Source organism: Orbicella franksi, chromosome 8, assembly GCF_964199315.1.
Source record: "Orbicella franksi chromosome 8, jaOrbFran1.1, whole genome shotgun sequence".
Taxonomy (NCBI): Eukaryota; Metazoa; Cnidaria; class Anthozoa; order Scleractinia; family Merulinidae; genus Orbicella; species Orbicella franksi.
This window is the reverse complement of record NC_138152.1, coordinates 13,755,970-13,776,741: the sequence shown is the minus strand read 5'-3', so window position 1 is coordinate 13,776,741 and position 20,772 is coordinate 13,755,970. Positions and strand designations below refer to the sequence as shown.

The following is a 20,772-nucleotide window of genomic DNA, read 5'->3' as shown; positions in this document are numbered from 1 at the left end:
CTCACACTTCTACTTCTACTACTACCCTGACCGCTATAAAGGTGCAATCTAGCTTCCACACTACACTGAAACCTGTGTTAAAGGACACCCATAGGGCCCTCACTAGTGCCCGCTTAATACAGGGTGTCCGCTCTAATTAAGCAGGTTCTAATATATTGTGCAGTAATAGTTAATTATTAACCCTTTTGTAACTCAGTGTAAGACAGTGTAAGATCAAAGACTGCTCAATGTCAAGTCAGTCAGTCAATGCATCAATTTGGAATAATCTACTTAGCTTTAAAACGACATCACTGAACAATGTTAAAGGAGTCTGAGCTGAGCTTTGAGAAGTAAAAAGCCCTTAAGCGTCCGCTTATTGCAGGTTTTGTGCAACAAAATGGCTTAATATTGGAGTCCACGTGCGCTTAACAGAGGTGCCCACTGAATGCAAGTCTATTTTACAGTAAATGTAAGAAGAAAATTTTGGGACTCAAGTTGGTGCCCACCTAATAAAGGGTGTCCGCTTAATATTGTGTCCGCTTAATACAGGTTTAATAATGTCTATTCAATATAAGTGAATATGAGGAAAAAGAGGAGAAACATTTCAGGAGAAGCTCACTTCCATATCAAAACGACAAGCGCAATTATTTGTTTTTGTTCGCGAGAAAAACAGATCGGATGATTATCTTAGTCTTTGTAATATGCCGAACGTAAGGGAATAATATATTGTCAACTGGGCAGATTGAATGGCTGGTTTTTAGGGAAACGGAAGTGTAAGCATAAGGAAAAGCTAAGGCACATTTAAACGACAGAAGCAACGATGAGACAATAAAAATGAGAAATATATTGTATTTTAATTTTCATCGTTTATTCTTCGGACTGTTTTACTTTCCAAGAACTAACATTAGTTTTTAACTTTGCGCTACCAATCGCTGCCTTATCTAATTTGTAAAATAAAACTTTAACCTTATTCTGGCTAGTTTTCATTGGCAATTTTGTAAAAATTAAAAGAAATGTGACAGTTTCTTTCAAAAAACAGATTTGGTCCAGAAAATCTGTGGCCCTCAAAAAACTTTACGAAAATAGATATAAATATTATAATTAGTGCAATTTAAAATATGTTAATAAAATGATATAACAATTATAAACAACAAAAACATGCCGAGAATGTGAAAATTACAAACCTTAAGGGGACCTAAAATATAGAATAACATAACTTCTTATAGCTTTCTTGCTATTGCTTTTTTTTTAAAATAGGCCACGCCTCGTTGTTCATGACCTGCTATCCTTTTATTAAATTGTTGTAACTGAAAACAAAATCCAATATTCAAAGAATACGTGATAGTACAGTGACCTTTACAAATCAACAGTTTAAGCTAAACGGTTTGGCTGATATATATTGATCATAGAAATGTAAGACCTAGCTACGAGTCGAATTTGCATTGTTACTGGTCTCTTGCAGGTTAGTTGGCTACCGTTAGTGTCGGGCCCGGCCAGGTAAAATGTATGTATCAACAGACCATCGATTGAACTTTCTTTTTCTGAATTCTCTCAGCTCATGATGAGATCAGTCAGTTCTTAGTAACTTTAGTGAATAGGGCAATTTCAGTATAAGGAAACTGAATAAAAAAGAAACCTCTGTACGTGATGCATTTGGGAATTAGTCATTTTTGACCAAACAGTATTCTTCTGCTAAATCTCGACGATTCACTAAGCCATGGCACAAGGCGTCATGTAAGACTTGGAAAGTTGCATCTGAGCCTTTAGCTGCTTTCCATTTCAACAACATTTTGTAAGCCTTTTCAGACAGCTTCTCATTCTGATGATCAATAGCATACAGCTCTGCTTCACTATTTTCTAATAACCGTCGCCCAAGCTCCTTCCATTCCGCCACGACTTTCCCTGCCAGTCCTTCAAGATCGTGATCTCCTGGTGTGCCATCTTTAACTGCGAGTGAAAAAACGCAATATAATTCTACCTTACAAAATTTTAGTCGGTCTTATTTGTACAGACGCTTAAGAATTGAGGGATACATGTAGCAAGGATCACCATTTGATATTTCTTGACGTGAGCTGTGAAACGTGAAGTGGTCGGGAATTTCTTGTCACTTGTATTGGTGGTCTGCTACATAGCACTGATCATAAGTACTCGTGAATAGAACGCGCAATAGTTATGTGATCCGGAAGAGAAACAAATGCTACGGCTGCGAGAAGAGTCATTCTCAATGTAGAGTCGTCTAAATTTTACTGGGAATTTGACTGGTACCTTTGTTCCTTTTCTAGTTATTCTTTGCTACAGCTGATCCACATCAGCTCAGTCTAACCCATTGCTGACCTGCTGTACTAGTTTTAGGTGGTAAAGATGGGGGAGACGAGGCTGTTGCCTCCGCTCAAATTGTGAAAGAATGTGCTTCTTTCATTAAGTTTTTCATTGTTAGAAATATTACCTTCTAGATGCTGCTTGGTGAGTTTAGGATGCTTTGGGCTGACACCTGGAGATTCTATGCTTCGCTTTACTGAAGACTCTACAATAACAAGTGACGTAGCTGTGATTTAAGACAGAGTTGACATGCAGATCGTTTTGGCAACAATTCTGGCTGTATGACCTAAAACTGCTGTCCGGTAAACTTACTGAGATTAACAATGTCAACAGAAGTGGATGGTTACTTAGTGAAAGAGCGCAACCATTTTTCTTGGATCGCATTATTTTTGACACGAATTTTGGCAAAATTATCTAAAACAGCTGTCCCGTGTAAACTTACTGAGATTAACAATGTCAACAAAAGTGGATGGTTACTTAATCAAAAAGAGGGGCTATTTTTCTTGAGTAATGATTACAGGCCAACATGAAGATAATAGCTAAAGAGAAAAGTATCCCGCACACGTAACCAACTTTTCATAGAGGCACTCAAACTGTGAACATTTAATTAGACCCTCATTTGGACGGGGAAGCGAGACCTATGAAAGTCGAATTTGCACTGTAATACAACTTGCTGTGTAATCTAGTAATTATACTTCCTGTTTAATTTTTCTCAGGACAACTTCAAAGGACTAACAGAGGTAACGCCAAGGTAATTTCTAATCAACGCCCTAGAACTCCAGAAATGAATAGTTGTGGAGGTGATGGGCAATAAATACTGGAAACGTACAGACTGTTTAGGCTTCATTTTAACGTTACACGAAATTCATTGATATTAATTTGTTACAAGTGCTAACTTCCCATTTTGTTATCCTGTGGGTTAAATACCCATAGTTTATGTTGCTTATTTTATTCTTTCGTGGGAACACTATCTCGAAGTGTTTAATGTATCTTCTCAGTCGAAATAAAATCAAAATCGTAAGACAAGTCTCTGATAATTAAGATCAGATATCCAAATACCGTCACGCGCGGTGATTGTTTTCTTAGTTTAAACTTGATGAATTATTGATGACTGAGCTCGAGAAAAGATTTTCTTTCAGTCATGCGTCAAACGATGAGCATCACAAATCTCTTTTCAATTGAAGCAGCATTTCAAAATTCACCTGCTATTAAAATTTATGCTACTCTATCAAGTTAGGTTTTACCATTTCTCTGCACAAGACCAGCTGGACTATTTAACAGTTCTTTGTCGCTGACGGGAACAGGAGGAAACTGCATCGGGGACGCCTGTAGAGGAAAATACAGCAGAAGAAACATTAGAAACTAGAGGGCTTTATAATATCAGATATTAACGAGAAGAAGTGATGTTGCTACCAATGATTACGTCTCGTGTAACTCGTATGGCCATGTAAAATGGCTTGGCAATCCTCTTAGAATACATGAGCGAAGCGGTCCGACTAAACCGTGCTAAGGATTACGGTTTGAGATTAAGCAGCCGTAGATCGTGGGTTAAGAGTCGACTTCTCGGCTAACCATTCGCTGGAGTTGCTTCGCGGTATACAACTCAATTTTCTTCACTCAGACCACAGTTTTGGACGTAGCAAATTGAATTCGTATTTTTCAGTAGGCTATCTAACTATAATTGTCCTTTGCGGAAACCTTTGCTTAAAAAGATAGTTTTCTGTCTTCATTTCATGCCAAGTATCAGGCTTCAGCGCCATTTCAGCTCTTTAGTTTACTAAAAAGGCTTGTTTGTAAATAATTCAGCCTTTTTGTTTAACTTAGTGAATAAGAGATAACAGATACGATGTGATGAAGTCTGCCGAAAAAAAAAACAAAGAAAAAGAGGACCTGTACTGGAGATCTTGGAATAATGTGCAGTGTACATAAGCTTCGCCTTCTCTCCTGGCCATCCTGCGATTTGAAGAACTCTACTTGCAGATTACCAGGGTCACGAACAGTAACCCGCCAACTTCTCTGAAATGGTGCATTTTCACGAAACCTTAAACGAAGAAAGAAAGAAAAAACCCTGTTAGCCTACCAAAGAGTTTGACGACTACTACCACAGCTGTTAGTGGTCTAATTATTTTTACTTACTGATGATTTCCCTTAAAAGATCTATGAAGCAAAAATTTTGTGTTGATATTTAATATTTACAAAACGTATCGATTGAAATGCACAATTACAAAGTTTGAGACTTTTAGGGTCGAAATTGACCATCTCACAAACTCTCAACAGTGCGCATTTGGCCGCTAACAAAGTCAGGGGAATGGGTCGAGTTAAGTGCAAATCCCGTGATGTGACGTCATTTAACTGCCAAGAGACATGCTTACGAACACTAAATTCTTGATGTACGAGTTGCCTTCGAGTGTTTCTGTAACGCCCACAGTTCCCTCTTAAGTCAAAGCTATGTCAGTTTGTTCTCCTCCAAATTTTGTCGCTCCAGGGTGGCAACTCCAAACGGCGCCTGTAAACTCGGTGAAGATAAAATTGAATGGGAATAAGTTGACGACATTGAGGTAACCGTCAAATCACGTCTTATCGGAACCTCGAGCGCAAAAAGTACGAGAGCGGCAAAGGAAGTCGATGAAGTTTTCAGTCAAATGCAATCTTACAACTTAATAGTTTAATGTGTGCACGATGGCTTAAAATATGATAAACAAAGCGACGTGTACTGCGAAGATGGCTCTTTACAGCACGTCTCTGTCTCCGGACAATATGCACTCATTTTCCTTTCACAATGCGATCCATAGGGAACTGATACTTTTTTCTAATACCAGGCGTGAGCCAAGATTTTGAAAATTTTTGGTCAAGGGCACCAAGAGCGGTAAATCACCCCTGTTTACGTAGATCGTGCTCTGTTTCCATCATACTGAAGCACCAAAGTGACCTTCGTGGTTGCTGTCACGTGGTATTTTGACCGCGCATTCCGAACGCCCTTGAGGGCAAAACAGCACAACTTTGGGGGTTTGCAAAATCGTCAATTTTCTCTCTAAAGGTCTCAAACTTTGGATAATTACCCAGGCAGTATAATAGTAGTATAATAGCAGTATAATAAAGATAAAATCCCGAACCAAACGATATTCTCTCGTTATTTTCTTGTAACAGAGTTATGTGTCTTTACAAGAGTGAAACCCGTGTAGCGAATTATGGTACATTTAAGCTGAAAGAAACCAATGTACATGTATGTTGACCCCAGCAAAACAATTCTTGGCTTGCACTGTCACGCAATCCTGACGCAATAAAAAATTTATTAGACAATCATTTAGTGGATTAAATCAAGAAATTGTGATGTTATAGGAGATTAATAAAGATGCCACCTCGCTAATTTTAAGTCTGTGCGTTTTCCCAAGCTCAGATATTCGTCAAAATATTTTGCACAAATTTACAGAGACCAGTACCTCCGCGGTGCGCCAACATTGCGGCCGGAAAATAGTGTAAACATCTGGAGCTTACTTTGGCTATCTACGCGACTGATTATCTGTACTGAACAAACAAGCAACTACATAAGCACTTTTATTAGTACTGTAACTGCTGATTGGGCTAAAAATCTCGACATAAGTATATGTTTTTCGACAAACGCGTTCGTAGGTCTGTGTCACGCACCGCCATAACCCGGAAATTCAAAACGTCTCGCTTGCGTGAGAAACGCAAATAACAACGACCAAGGCTGAGGAAAATAGACTGAAACGTTTATAGGCTGATATAAAGACCTTGACTCTTTTCACGCCCTAAAGACCTGCAAACGTGTAATAAGCTATTAATCGATTCCAAGAAATGCAATCAAAAGCAGAAGAGCTTAAGCACATCGATTCGATTGAATTTCGTACAACTTCAAATGCAGAACATTTAGCTCAATTGCGATATAGCTAGTGCTTCTCAGTATAACGACTGCCTGGGTACACGCAGCAAAGCGTCTAGTTGTATTTCAACCGATAAATTTTTTAACTAAGTACAATATTTTTTTTGCTTCACTTGCACTTTATCAGTATCTGTTTAAGTAATTTTCAAGGCTTTCTATTAAATCTCTAACAACAAAATTTACTTGCTAGAGGAGAAGCATCGTCAGTCAGTGACAGAAGCATACACTTGACTGGAAAAATATGTCTTTCCTTTATTGTTCAGTTGGAAGCTCGATTAGCTTTCGAGATATTCTGGGTTAATTCACCTGCTTTAATTTTCTGTTTCAATTATCTTTTTCTGGTAACTAAGAGTTTTTCTATTTTGGTAACAAAGTGTGTGTTGTTGAGTCCGTTAGGATAGGGTAAGCCAACGTGGACGGATGCATGGATACAACATAATTCGAGAAGTACTTTAACCTACCAACCTTAAATGATAAAGCATAGGTAATAACAGACACCTACCGCAAGTAGTGGTCTTTTGTGTTTTCACTTTGCTCAAGCGAAAATGCCTCAGAAAAGGACACGAACGCCTTATCGTTGTTACAAAGCGGCTCCTCTGAGGATCCTTCTCCTTGGAAAATCACAAAATATGTTGATGATATATGGCTATTCACTTGATATTTCAAGTAACTTGGATGACAGCTTAGAGCCAGTACATAGTTGGATGGCATCTTATTGTCACACAAGCAAGCTAAAAATTCTGCTTGTTGTCCCATGGCTCTTTTGTTTAAGTCACAAGCAAGTTGCCGTGGGGGGCTAAAGAACTTCTTAATCTTTAGCCACCAGAGCCAAATCCTGAAAAGAGGAGTACATAAATCGTGCACATTATAAAAGACCAATCCAGCAACGAGACTGGAAACTTTCCTCAAGCTTAAACGAAATGTTTTATTACAGCTCTCTGATTAAATTTTCTAGGCAGACCCGGGTGTGAGTTCATTTAATGCAAACCCAAGCTGTTATTTATTGGCTTATTATTTATGAATTTCAAGTTCTCTCAGACAACCCAATGTCCCATGAACATCTAGTGAATAAACATATGAGAACTACATCTCCTTACCGGCAAAGAAAGGAAAAGCATTCTCATTCAAACCTAAGATTGTGCGCGCCATTTGATGCCAGGCTTCTCGTACTTTTACCATGGTTAACATAACACAATGATAACCTTGTGAACTCGGCATCTAGTTTTCCCCTTCTCCCCTCCGAGAAATTATGAAGTATCTTAGGCTAAAGAATTTTCGTTAACAGTTGTAGTAGGAGCATATTGCAAGAATTAAGTCTCAATGTTCAAGTTCGTCATTCTCAATTCGTCTCACTCCTTTGACTTTATTATTGCTTATTTGATGCTCTTCTACCTTAGCAGCAAACTATCATTTTGTTCTTTTAAATCGACACGAATAAAACGTACAATTCAAGACAATTTATGTTCCTTGTAATCCAAGACAGGTTACAGGGGAAAGAAACAGCCTTTTACTTACCGACAGAAATGTTTGACTTGAAATGTCACTATTCCATCTGCAAGAACTGGCGTCATCACTAACTGATCCGTACTTTCAGTCCATTGTTGTGATTTTTCTCTTGAATAGTGCAATATCCTCCACTGACCACAAGATAGGTTTGCCAAATCCACCCTACCTTGAAAAAATGTAAGAGGGATCGTGATTTTTGCTGGTTCCAAAAGTTCAACATTGTGAGAAGATGATATGTGAAGGACTGGACCAACTAACATTCCTTCTCCGTTAGGGCCGACGCTTGGGAGTTCTTGGACCTTGAGACCAGACGCAAAACGAAATCATTAAACATTCATGTTCAAGGCTTGTTTGACTGCAGTTTAATTAACTTATCTTTCTAGCCGCTTTCGGTTTTGAATCTTCCCTTGGAATGTGCTGCCTCCTTCTTAATTCAGTCGCTTTTGTTGAAGATTTACAAGCTCTTTTAGTTTTAATTAAATCTTTTGGATGAAACTCTGCATAGCGTAGTAAATGGTGATATTCAGTGGCTTTTCGTAGTTTCTGGAATGGCATTGGCCATTATCTTCTGTTATTAATTCCGCTGCAGAAAACACCCCACATTTGCTGTTTTGAGTCATTCATAATGTAATGGCTGGTAAACGAGATTCGGCAAACTTGTTAAAAGGCTAAGAATTCAATATCTGCGGTGAGAATCTGACAACAACAGCAGATATTGACAAATTTTCCCACATAGTTCTACTTACCTCATGCTACCTTTAGGCTTCTTTTAGTGATACTTAGGAAATAATTCTAGGGCTGTATTTGAAAAGACACAATTAACTAACGAGTTGCGTAACCACTGAACTAATAGACGCACGCAAGAGACTACTAAACTACTCACTGGGGTATCCCAACAACGCGACTTCATTTAGCTAAGCTTGAATTTTTCTCGGCTTTGAACGTCCCTATGAGTAGATTGTTCTCCAGCATAGCACATAAAAAGGAAATTTCACTCACGATTATCGAAACTGAAGAATGTTTGAGTGCACAGACACAGACTACTTTATTCGGTATCGGTATTCGGTATCTACTAAATTGAGACACACATCATTGTAGCCCAAAAAAGCTATAGATGGTTGCTACAAATATCTGTACCTTAATTGACAAACAGAAGTCGTCTTTGGCAGGCACAGAATTCCAAGGGATTGAAACACTGACATCTCGATAGTCTGGCACTGTACAGGCAAATTCAGGAGTTACAGGCTTGGGCTTCCGGAAAATGAAAGATTTGAGGCGCCAGATTGCGGCAAAGGAGGAATACCGCGTTATTGTGCATACAGCTTCAGCAAATGGGAAAAGCCAGTTGGGAACGGTAGATTTAGCTGCAACAAAAGAATATCACAACAATAATTATAATTATATCACATTATTATATTGTAACTATAACTTCTATAATTTCATTAGTAGATGTAAGACCTCCTGGCCTTCAGGAGGTGTTTTAGAGCGAGCATTTGAGAGTGATTGTCCAAAAAAGAAATCGTAACTTATTAGTGACAGAAAAGGAAAAACAATCGATTTCCTTCATTTTTGCCGTAGTCTGTGTTAATGTCTACGGAAAGTTCGGAGAGGGACTGAATTTCTAAATGAAACGCTACAGTCTGACAGTTGATGTAAAAGTTATTACGCAGTACCTTTGAGTGTTCAACTCCACTACGTATAATTATGAAAGTGAACATATGAAAGATCATTTATTTCAACTATAGTGGGAGAAGTTTAAGCACTTGCAAAGATATCACTAAAAAAATATTTAGGTTTGAACAAGATTCGATCCCGTGAACTTGCAATAACATTGCAGGGCTCTAGCAACTGAGCTGTCAATCTGTATAACTAACCCTTACATAACTTTTAATTATATTAAGTCAGTTTAATTATAAGTCTATGGATGAAATCCTAGGGTATAACTTTTCAAATGAAATCCCATACTATGTCACCTGGTACTGTTTACTATGCTTGAGAGGCGGTGTTAAAATTTCATTTGCTTTCTCGGTCCAAATGTTTCTTACGCTGTCCAAGGTGTTTCTCACTTCTATTTTTTTGACTATACAAATTAACCTAACACTTGTTCTAATGCAATACCTGATGTATGCAAAAGGGTGTTGGTCACCAAATCTATCCATTCATTGTTTTCCGGGTCGACCAATTGCTTTATAACAACTTCATAACCCCTGAAATTAGAAGCACTGTGCATTAAAGCCACAGTAACGCTTCCTTGGGCATCCCTACTGAATTCCAGGTCAGGTGGACCGTCATGGGACAGTTCAATCACGTTGCTCACCAAAGCCTCATTACTGCCAAGAGGTGGAGAGAGGGTCGTGGGATTCCATAGGTAACATGCAATCAGTAAGGGTTTTGTTATGGTTCCTCGACAAAATGTGACAGATGCAGCAACTTCCTGAAGGTTCCAGGTATCACCTTCAGGGGATACTTCTCCTCTGAAAAATCAAAGTGTTACGAAACATGTAACTACAGATTTGCATTAATTACACGTACACCACAATACTTCTGACTTCCTAGTGGTATAAATATTGATCCCACTGAGTCAAGTAATTGGTAAAAAAAAAAAAAAAAAAAAAAATACAGTTCAACCTCCGTAAACATACACCTCCTATAGGCAGGAAGTTGAACCAGGAACCAGGAACACCTCCTGTTTGTTGCCACTAAGTACACCTCCAAAACATTTTGAACCTCTCATAAGCAGAAAACTCCCCTGAGTGGGCACTTTTCCTGGCACCGGGGATACCAGTTTAGCAGAGGCTCCATTGCATTGACATCTATCAAAGTTCTTCCATTTGGAGCAGCATCGACATTTTGACCGTCTGCCAATTCACGGCAATGTTCACAAATTCAAATTCACTAATTCACACATTATTCAGAGTTTTCCTCCACAATACTGTAGTTTGTCCTGCGGCCAATATAAATCATGTTACATTTTAGTGTAGAGTATATTTAATAAACTAGGTATGTGTGGACAAATACATGCTATTAACAAAGCTTGGTAAGTGTGTATCTGGATAATCTTGGGTTTGTTGTTCAGAGATTTCAATTCAAGTACAGGGTACAAAGAAAGTGAAAATATAGAAAGATACAAAAATCATAGCAATACACTTAAGACACGTTTACCTCCTGACGAGGGTCTTTTTGCTGTCGTTAATATCCTGGGCTACATCCGTTGTCTCCTCTAAACTGACTTCCATCTCTTCCTTTTCCTGCTCACCATCACCCCCTTTCTCAGCTTCTAGAGAAAATACGTTGGCCAGAGAGACCTCTACATTCTTAGAGTCTGCAAAAAAAATAATAATAAAATAAAATAAATAAATAAATAAATAAATAAATAAATAAATAAACAAATAAATAAATATCAAAATAAGCCAAGTTCACGAATAATTAATGATTGATTAAGTATCCTTCTTACTTTTACATCGGAGGCCAGACTAGTTTCTTACATAACATTTTTGGGCAAGACAGTCAGTATTCACAGTACTTCCAAACAACATACATACTTACTAATCAGTAAAATAAGACGAAAAGGCTGGAGCAATCCGCTGGGCCAAGCGGGGGTTTCATTAAAGGCCAGGCAGTCAGGCGAATTCACCAGCTATGTTACCTATCTTGCCTGCCTGGCATAATCATCCTCAGGAAGTTACTCCTTATGAAAGATTTAGTTCAAAAAGATTTGCCTGTCGATGAATACCTCAGACATGGCAACTGGTAACAGACTAGCATCCCATATAAAGGTAGAGGGAATACTCTGCACATGCCACAAATAAGCCAGCCTACAGCTAGAGCATTGATGTCAACACTTAGATGTACCGTGCTAATGTTCCTCTGCATGTATGTGGGAGGATTGGAAAAGGATGCTAGTCTGTGACTGTTATTGCCCAGGATTTTGTGACTCTTGCAACATCTAGCTTCAGTTGTTCAACGAGCGGATAAATTAAAGATATCCGCAGAATAAAACTCTATCCAGTGGATCGCGTAGATTGGTTTGTCAACAATTATCCACTCGATAGTGTTGTATCTTGTGATGGGTCAGTATCCACCCTTTGAACAACTGGGCCCTGAATGGAGGGAGACAGCATATGTTGCCATTGGCTAGTCTTCAAAATTTACCGATACCACCAACCAAATCAAATTTGACCAATACCACTTTCCCCATTGATTATACCACAAACAAAACTTCATCTACTGCTACAGCTTATTTGGCTGGTAACCACTCTATGGCAGGCCATTGGATTTTCAAGGGAGACAGAATTTCAAGTTCGAAAGTTCTCAAAAGGCGGGTGTGAAGGCTAAGTGGAATTTCCAAGGTCCAGCTGAATGGGGGAAGCGAAGGGAGGAAGGCACAAGGTCAAAAACTATCTGAAGGAGGGGTAGTTTTTTTGGAACAACACATTATCATTTCTAGCAATAGACCACATGGATAGTGATATCTTTTGCAAAAATTCCTTCAATTTCCTGCTTTTGCTTCAACAATGTCAGGTATGTACAAGAAAAATATAGTCTCTTTAATAAGCTGTGCCTAATATCCTCTGTTTTCTTATGAAATTTTAGCCGCTGTTAAGCGCTTTTTCAGCCGGTCAAATTTGCCGGTTAAGCCAGTTTCTGATACATGCAAAGAAACATCCCTGCTCTTTAAAGTGTATAAAACATTGACTCTAATAACAGCAAATTCAAACATTTGCTACCTTTAGTGGGTACCGTGGCCCCTGGTGTCTTCTCATCTTGGAGAACCTAAGAAAAAACAATAGAATGGAACTATTGAAGTACAACAGAATGAAGTTCTTTTTCTTAAGGAAAACGATTTAACGGTATGACCAGGCCACTTCATATGTAAGCTAAAAAATAGCTATGTCAGTCAATTAATGATGCTGAATGAAAATGTGAAGCTTATTATTAGGCTCTAGCTCACTATTTTTGTGTCTAGTGTACCATAATTTGCCGTATAGTAAGCCCTTGGCTTATATGTATAATCCGCAGGTAGGTAGGTTTAGTTTATTTGGCAGGGGTGGGAGGAGAGGGGCTTTTACAAAAAGGAACCTGGTATTTCAAAAATGTTTCTAAAATAAGTGTTATGAAGCACAATTTCTAAATCAACAACTCCTAAGCATACTGTAAATTCGAGGTGGCCTTTCTCAATTATTATCCACAACTTCCCATCATATTTTTAATTGAGCTAAGTTCACTTGATTTTTCTCCCGTCCTTCAACTTAGCTAGCGGGATACTTACTTGATATGCCTCATCATAACATTTCTTTCTTTCATTATCTCCAGTGGACGATGCCAACTGTTTGATGTGATGGAGGAACTTTTCCATTTCCAGGTCTTTCATCTCAGCCTGCTTCACCTCCCATACATTCTCATAAAAACTCAGTGTTTCTTTTCCATAAAAACTCAGTGCTTCTTTTCCGTATTTTCTGAACATTTCCTCTTTTTTAAGTTGCTTGCATAACTGGAGAATTCCAATGATTGTTCTCTCCCTAGCCAAACCAAACTCCTTCGCCTTCGCTCCACCTTTCCCTACCTCCCAGTGCTTTTGCCAGGTATGCAACAGGCCCTCTTGGAATTCTGGAATGTGTTGCTCATCACCAACATCTCGGTACAGCTGTTCTACCTTGTCTTTTAGTGTCGCTTTGTCGTAGGCATGGTCCTCGGCAACAAAGTCTGGTCTCACAAGAACTTTTTTGTACAGTGCTAACTTCATGGTTTTGTGCCTTGTGAGTTTCTCGTGCTCAGCTCGACTACGACAAAACTCAATTACTTTGTCCAAGAACTCATCTCTTTCTTTCAGCATCTCGTTAAGCTTACTGTTATCTATTTCTTGGTCAAACTCCTCTTGAAACTCTTTCTCAGTAGCAGTCTGCATCCCTTCATAGAACCACAAGGCGTCTTTTTCGGTTTCATCTTTGTCTTTCTGGTCACGAACCAAGTGCAATAAAGCATCAATGATCTCTTTGTTGTACTCAGTGAAGCTGAACTGCACAGAACGTTTCTCTTCATCCCAGAAGCGCTGACAAAATTTCAGCGCATCATTTCTAAATTTTTCCTTCTCCAGGGAATGAAATGACGGCAGATGTCGTTCCATCTTTCTTTTTGTCTCTGAGTAATCATACATGTCTTCAACACCTTTAATAATCTTCCGCCATACTTCACTATGGTTTCCTGCACCAAGCGACTTCTCCATTTCCCACGCCTCGCGGAAAAGCTCCAGCGCTTCATCAAATTTACTTAAGTTGGCTTGAAGCACTGCTCGCTGGAAAATGCTACGCACGGTTAGTGGGTGATTCCCAAGAAGCGTCATCCTTATGTTGTAAGCCCTTTCTGCAGGTTCAACTGCTTCTCGATACTTCCCCTGAAACATAAGAGCATTGGCAAGGTTTCTACAGAAGTGTGCTTCATCGCTAAACCCTGAAAGTTTGAGCTCTTCCAAAAGATACAGGGCGTCTCTGTAACACTCCACTGCCTTCTGGTAGTCTCCCTGACCCTCATATGCTGTGCCGATTTGATTCTTGTACATTGGCATGTCAAAATGATACTCTGAACCGGCAATTTCCTTTTGTATGTTGTATGCTTTAGTGTAAAACTCAAGTGCTGTCTCCGGTTTGTTGAGGTGAAAATGGCAGTTTCCAATAGCATTGTAGCACCTTGCAAGATCAGAATGAACTTTAAGGAGTTCCGCTCTAAATTGTAACGATAACTCCAAGATTTCCAGTGCTTTCTTGTAGTTTCTCTTCATGTAGTGAGTCTCCCCCTCAGTATACAGGTAAAGTCCTTTGCTGAGCCTGTAAGATTCACTCGATTTATCTTGAATATTATCGAATGAACAGGACGCTTCTTTCAACACTTCAAATGCTTTCTCAGTTCCATCAACATCTAAAACTTGCCGAGCTTCCCAACATTTTAACTGCACCCGGCAAAGAGAGCCTGTGCGGGGACAACAACAACGGCAAAAACAACTTTTGAAAGACATAACAATAAACGAAGAAATGAATGTCACGTAAAAAAAAAGGGGGTTGTATAAGTACACGTAACCCTTCCCCAGACTAAAAGTTAGTTTAGGTAAAAGTATGTCATGTTTAAGTAAAGGTTTGTTTTCTAATTGCTTGACTTCTGATACGATTACTCATTTATCATATGACTGAGAAAATTGCGAACGCGCGCGCGTTGAGGAGGCTGGTAACGGTCAAAGACTTTTTTTAACAGCTATACTTTGAAGGATGAATACTACCACTGTTTAACAAGTGATGCTACAATAATGGTATCACACAAATGCCCAGTCATTTGTAAACAAGTTGCGGTCATCCCTTTTATAAAAAAGGCTACCATAACAATAATATGACATGCTAAAAACATCCTCAATTTTATTTTTAAGCGCTTTTAGCTCAAAAACCAGCGCGGTTACCTCTCATTATTTATTATCGAATTGTGATAAGCATGATAAGATGCAACTTCTTGAAAAGTTTAAGATAATCATGTGACGTGGCTTCAGAGCCACCTTAAATTTCCGAAAAGTTAAGGTGGCTCTGAACCTACCTCACAGAATTTTTTTTAAGCTTTCCAAATAGTTGCATCCTATCATCACAATTCGATAATAAAACTTGGGGGTAACCGAGCTCGTTTTTCAGTTATAAGCGCTTAAAGCTTAAATAAATGGTGTTTTAAGGAGGTCATATTGTTGCTATGGTTACCTATTGCACCATAAAATTGACAGCAACATGTTCACCAATTATTGGGTAGTTTTTATTATTATTATTATTATTATTATTATTATTATTATTATTATTATTATTATTTTAGCATCAGCCGATCGCGATATAGAACGGTTCCGCTCGACCCTAATATGCACTGCAGTACAAATTAAGAATTAACGAAAAATTGGGCTGCACTCAGCCAATCACATAATGAAGTAATTTTCTCAGTCATGTAATAAACAAAGCTACTGGTCGAATTGTTAGGCGTGATGTCATAATATTTTAAATTTTAACTTGCCAACCAACTATGAATATAAAGTCATGCCAGAATGCTGACCAATCTCACACTTATTTATTGAATGAAATGAAAACAAATTGGCACTTTAGCCAAGATAATCTCAATCTGTCGATGATAAACATTAATGATATGGCAGTAAGTAGCTGTCCGATCCTAGATTAATATTATAAAAACAAAATACAGTGAAGTGTTTGATCTGAACGTTTACAATTATAGAGGAAAATGTATGGAATGTCTTTGCCGTATAAGTCAGAGTGAGCAAGTCCAGCCGACTTCATAAACAGGACTCGCAGAATATTGACAATGGCGTGACGATGACAGCGAAACGTCGGTTCTTTTCGCTTATTTTCATTTGGAAATATTTTTTATCAAAAATATTTTCACAAAATCTCAAGCGTGACTAACATTTACATCTTTGTTGCTTAGCTAAAATTTCGTCCAAAATTTCATAATACTGTGCCAAGCGGCCCATAAGGCAGGAGTATTTCTAGTTCTCCCTGGATGGGATGTTAGTCCATCCCAGGGTTACCCCCCAGTATTAAGTTCCCCGGCACCCATTTATACGAGAAACCAGAAACTGCAAGGGACCGCATACGATAAACGCCGCCAACGTAGGATCTACCATGAAGAGATCTGATCAGCCAAAAAGAAATGTATGAAGACAAGCAATAGACTGCAAGGCTGATACAACGTGAAAAACGTTTCGAGACACCAACTTGACAAGAACCGATAAAGTAGGATCGCAACAGTGGACAGCTGTTTCGCCCTTCTTGGGGCTCGTCAGCACTGTGTAGCGAAGATATGTAACGCCAGCCCAAAAGCCAACGCACATAAACTGCAAAATGACCCGTGCACTATATCAAGTTCCGTACTCTGAGCTCACTTGCGCCCCGAAACACGCGTTGCCACATCATGTGTTTCGGGGCGCAAGGAGACAAAGTGTTCAATATTTAAAAGTTTAGGCTGGCCTTGTCCAGCCACATTTATTCTTTTGCTTTTCGAGACACCAATCTTGACACTTTGTCAAATTCGGTCGTTATGTAATATTACATGCCATATGTCACGTTAGCCTGAACGTTCGCATAAAAAGGAAAAAAAAGGATAACATTGAGACCTTGGGCCGCCTGTGGTGTCTCGAAACGTTTTTCACGTACTATCAGCCTTGCAGTCTATTGCTTGTCTTCACCCATTTATACACCTGGGTGGAAAGAGGTACTGCATTGTGAGAGTAAACTGTCGCCGGCTTATGCGAAAGCCGATTCCATAGTCCCGATTTATGACATCATCAACATCAAAGATTTAGTTAACTTATTCAAAAGCGCCTTCGGCGACGGCCTTAACAATAACTCTAAATTAATTGAAAAGTCATTCACCCATACCGTCTTAAACGTGGTTTTTATATAAAAAACACAGTACCGAAAACACAGATCTTTTGCCCCATTTGAGAGCTTTGAATTTACTTTATAAGTCTAGGTTTTGTAAATCATAAACAAGTAAAACTTAGCGATAAGAAAGAACAGCGTTTCGGTGACATTTCAAGTTCAAATGCAAAAAGATAAACTGTCAGAAAATGTGCTCAAGATAAACATTCTCGTTACATATGCAATGTCACGCAAATAGCTTTGCTTGAATTGAGTCCGACTGGACATTGAGAGATGGAACACTGCATTGTTCGGAAAGACCTGTACAGACATTTTTCCGTTCTCAGGAAGTACATGAATAGGTTAGATTGTTTAGTGCATGAAATGCTGCTAATTAGAGAATTAGCACAATCTCTCAATTTCAGTCGGACTCAATTGGAGCAAAACTATTTGCGTGACATTGCATACGTAATTACGAAGTATGTTAATCTTGAGCGAATTTTCCGACTGTTTATCTTTTTTGCATTTGAACTAGAAAACGGTGTCACGATCTCACCGAAACGTTGTTCTTTCTTATCGCTAATTTTTGCTTGTTTGAGTTTACTTTGGCATTTAAATTTCAGATTTTGAAAATTATCCGTATACAGGAACGCAATAATTTCGATTCTTTGAGCTGAAGTTTGCGCAGAAACACCATTTGGGAGCTTTATGATTACAATGTTTAAGGTTTGAACAAATAATCAAAATGGGCAAATTTTAAGTTAACTCTACTGAAAACTATCATTTAAGCCTTCTAAGTTAGAGGCCGGTTTTAAATATAATTTTCAGCCCCATGCCCTCGTATTACTTATTCCTATCAATGTATATGTGTTGTGGCAGTTTGAAACTCATGTAAATTCTTTGGAAAATTAATAATAATTATGTAGATAATTTTAGGACAAGGTAACCACTTCAATTATCCGACTGTTAACAATATGGGCCGCTTTAAGATGATAAATAAATTCCAAAAATATAATAATAAATGCATAAATGAGGTAGAAGAACTTATTAAAATATCAACGGTCTCAACATTTCTCAAAATTGATCGACGAGATCATTGTAAATTATATTGTGACAGAGGTGAGCATTTTAAACGACGTAAAGACTATCATTACAGGCACCTTACCTGACCGTCCATCATCTTCACACATCTCAGCCCACGAATGAAACAGCTTGATCTGTTTGTCTTCAGTCAGCATAGCACTGAAAAGTGATGCAATCAGGGCAATCTCACGAAAATCACCTGGAACACTGAAATAGTCTGGCTGCAAAGAGATCTCAAAAGTAAACTCATAGTTCGCTCTGTCAGTCTCAAACATTTGGAATGCTTCAACATAGTCGGGCTCTATAAGTTTTGCAATCTTTTCCATCTTTGCCATAAAGTGCTGATGGAATCGTCCCTTTGCCTCCAAGTAAGCCATGTGGAATTTTGCATCTTCCTTGATACTTTTAGCATATTTTCTTAAAAGTGGATGAATGTCATACATCACTTCCTTTGCTTCTTTATTAACCACAGAAATAATTGCACTTGTAACCAGCCCCTCCAGCTGAGCTAAGGTGTCTGATGGGGTGAGGCCAAGGATGTTAGCAGCAGTAGAAGCAGAGAAAGGACCGCAAAACAACGAAACGGATACAGCAGACACTTTCAAGCTATCAGTGGGAAGTGTATTGAACATTTCCATAATTGTAGACAGCTGACCTATATCCACTCCTTCTTCTTCAAAATCTAATTGCTTTTCTTTAGCATCTTCTTCCAATTCTGATTTCTTTGGAGTGGCACCTTTCCCTTTCTGAACGTCAGCAATAAGGTCATCAGCAGATTTTCTTTCTTGTCGCAAAATAGCTGCTAATCCCTTCAAAAGAAGGGGTATTCCTTTAGAGATGTCAATTAGTTCATTCTTCTGGTGGGTATTAACATCAATCATTCCCTTAGAAATCAGGATTTCCTCTGAGAAGGAACTTTCAAGGGGTTTCACCTCAAAATTGTCCACCTTTTTTGCGTCTTGCAATTGTGTTCTGGATGTCATAAGTAGTTTAAGTGATGTTCTATTGTCTTTCTCATCAAATTCTGAAAGCCTTTCTAGAAATTGCACAAAAGCTGTTTTCAAGTTCTTGCCTTCTTTTCCTTGTCCAGTTGTGAACTGATCAACATTATCGAGTAAGAAGAGAACTGGTTGATTTAACGGTTGAATTTTCTCGTGAATTTTTGTAACAACATAATTCTGATCATCGTAGCCGATGGGAACAGTTAGTTCAAGGCAGCTCATCATGTTGAGATAAATCTCTCGCATATCTTTAGCTTCCCTTAGATCAAAAACGAATTGTTTTCCTTGCCATCTAGAACAAACATTCTTTGCTAGTGTTGTCTTTCCCACTCCGGCCGATCCAAACAAGTTCAACACCAGCGACTGACCTTTAGGCTCAAGCTTTTCCATAATTTCCTCGAGCTCCTTTTGTCGCCCTGGCAATTCCTTCTCTGGATCAACTTCTTGCACCCGAGAGTCCTTGAAACTCTTGATCATTTCCTTGATCTGTTCTTCCTTGTTCGATTTCGGCGCAACAAACTCTTCGATCAGCGTGAGGTGGTTGTCAGACACAAATCCATGCTTCTCGAGAAGTTGCAAACATGAGAACAAATCTTGATCATCTACCGAATTAAATTTTCCTCCATAATTCCTTTTCAGTGATTGCACAACATCGTCTGATTCTGTTGAATTAAATTTTGGAGATATGCTTGTAAAGAGCTCTTGTAACCCTAGCGGGCGATCAATAAGTACCGCCATCTTAACTCGAACTGCTAATCGAAAGCGGAACAACCCCTCCGGGGGGGGGGGGCACTCCCTAATATGGGCCATATAGGTATGTGCGGTCCCAAAGGGTATGGTTTTCCAGCCGTTTTGGTCATAAATAGGGTATGGCTTTTGCACTCTAGCCTTGATATGGGTATGTTGTTAAGCAGCCACTTTTTCACCATTATCGAAAACGAAAATTAACAAAAGCCCTTCACAAATTATGTTTAAGGTAATTTAACATTGGTCTGAGTTAGGGAAATTATTATAACGAAGGTCTGAAACAGGGTTTTGATTTAATGGTCAGGTCATAACAGGGTATCGAATATTTGGTCAGGTCATAAATAGGGTGGGGAAGATCGTAGATTTTGGTCATAAATAAGGTAAGGGTTTTGAGAAGCAGTCAGCACACCCCCACTCAAACTTTCTGCGAGTAACCTCCCCCCCCCCCGGGCGGAACAATCAGTCAGGCGCGCGAGGCATGAAGAGTGGGTCACACAGCTTCTGTATGCGAACCGTTAGGCGAGTGAAATCAGCTTCTTCTCTAAACTCAAATAAGTGTGTTGTTATCCTAAAGGACATGGGACATATTCGTGTCCAATATAGACAAACTAAAACCACCCGTGAGAAAAACAGCTTCATAATCCATAACGCTTGATGGCCCATCAAGAGAGTTTTTTGCCGTTTACATTCTTAAACGGATTGTCATTGAACCGTTTCACACCGTCGCTCATGTAAGACAGTTTTCGGACGCTATTCTGAGCAAAACCTCATTAAACACGTGTGTCGAATGCCCGGGGGGTCGCCCCGGGGTACGCAAATGCCCAGCCCCCAGGCCGCGACAAAATTG

At 39.0% G+C, this 20,772-nt stretch overlaps 2 protein-coding genes across 3 annotated transcripts in view; one reads left to right on the top strand and one right to left on the bottom strand.

Moving 5' to 3' along the window:
* Positions 1-20,772, top strand: part of LOC145494828 (uncharacterized) — a 152,510-nt gene that overhangs the window by 19,939 nt on the left and 111,799 nt on the right. The window lies entirely within an intron of this gene.
* On the bottom strand, positions 670-20,644 carry LOC145494685 (uncharacterized). Of its 2 annotated transcripts, none has more exons than XM_081474235.1 (12): positions 18,260-20,644; positions 12,975-14,668; positions 12,433-12,478; positions 10,868-11,027; positions 9,824-10,179; positions 8,843-9,069; positions 7,715-8,004; positions 6,702-7,034; positions 4,189-4,339; positions 3,543-3,624; positions 2,426-2,524; positions 670-1,926 (listed from the first exon to the last, which is right to left on the bottom strand). In XM_081474235.1, exons 1-12 carry the CDS (start codon positions 19,986-19,988, stop codon positions 1,640-1,642), a joined length of 5,454 nt encoding a protein of 1,817 aa, XP_081330361.1. In that variant the 5' UTR covers positions 19,989-20,644; the 3' UTR covers positions 670-1,639. The 2 variants fall into 2 exon arrangements, with proteins under 2 accessions (XP_081330361.1, XP_081330362.1); XM_081474236.1 differs by having other exon boundaries at positions 2,426-2,503.

Bases quoted from the DNA above. Each gene is read 5' to 3' on its own strand.
- LOC145494685 (XM_081474235.1), bottom strand. From the start codon at position 19,988: ATGGCCCATATTAGGGAGTGCCCCCCCCCCCCGGAGGGGTTGTTCCGC. The intron at 14,669-18,259 runs GTAAGGTGCCTG...GTCCCCGCACAG, and splicing joins TGAAGATGATGGACGGTCAG to GCTCTCTTTGCCGGGTGCAG. The intron at 4,340-6,701 runs GTAGGTGTCTGT...TCTTCGTTTAAG, and splicing joins ACAAAAGACCACTACTTGCG to GTTTCGTGAAAATGCACCAT.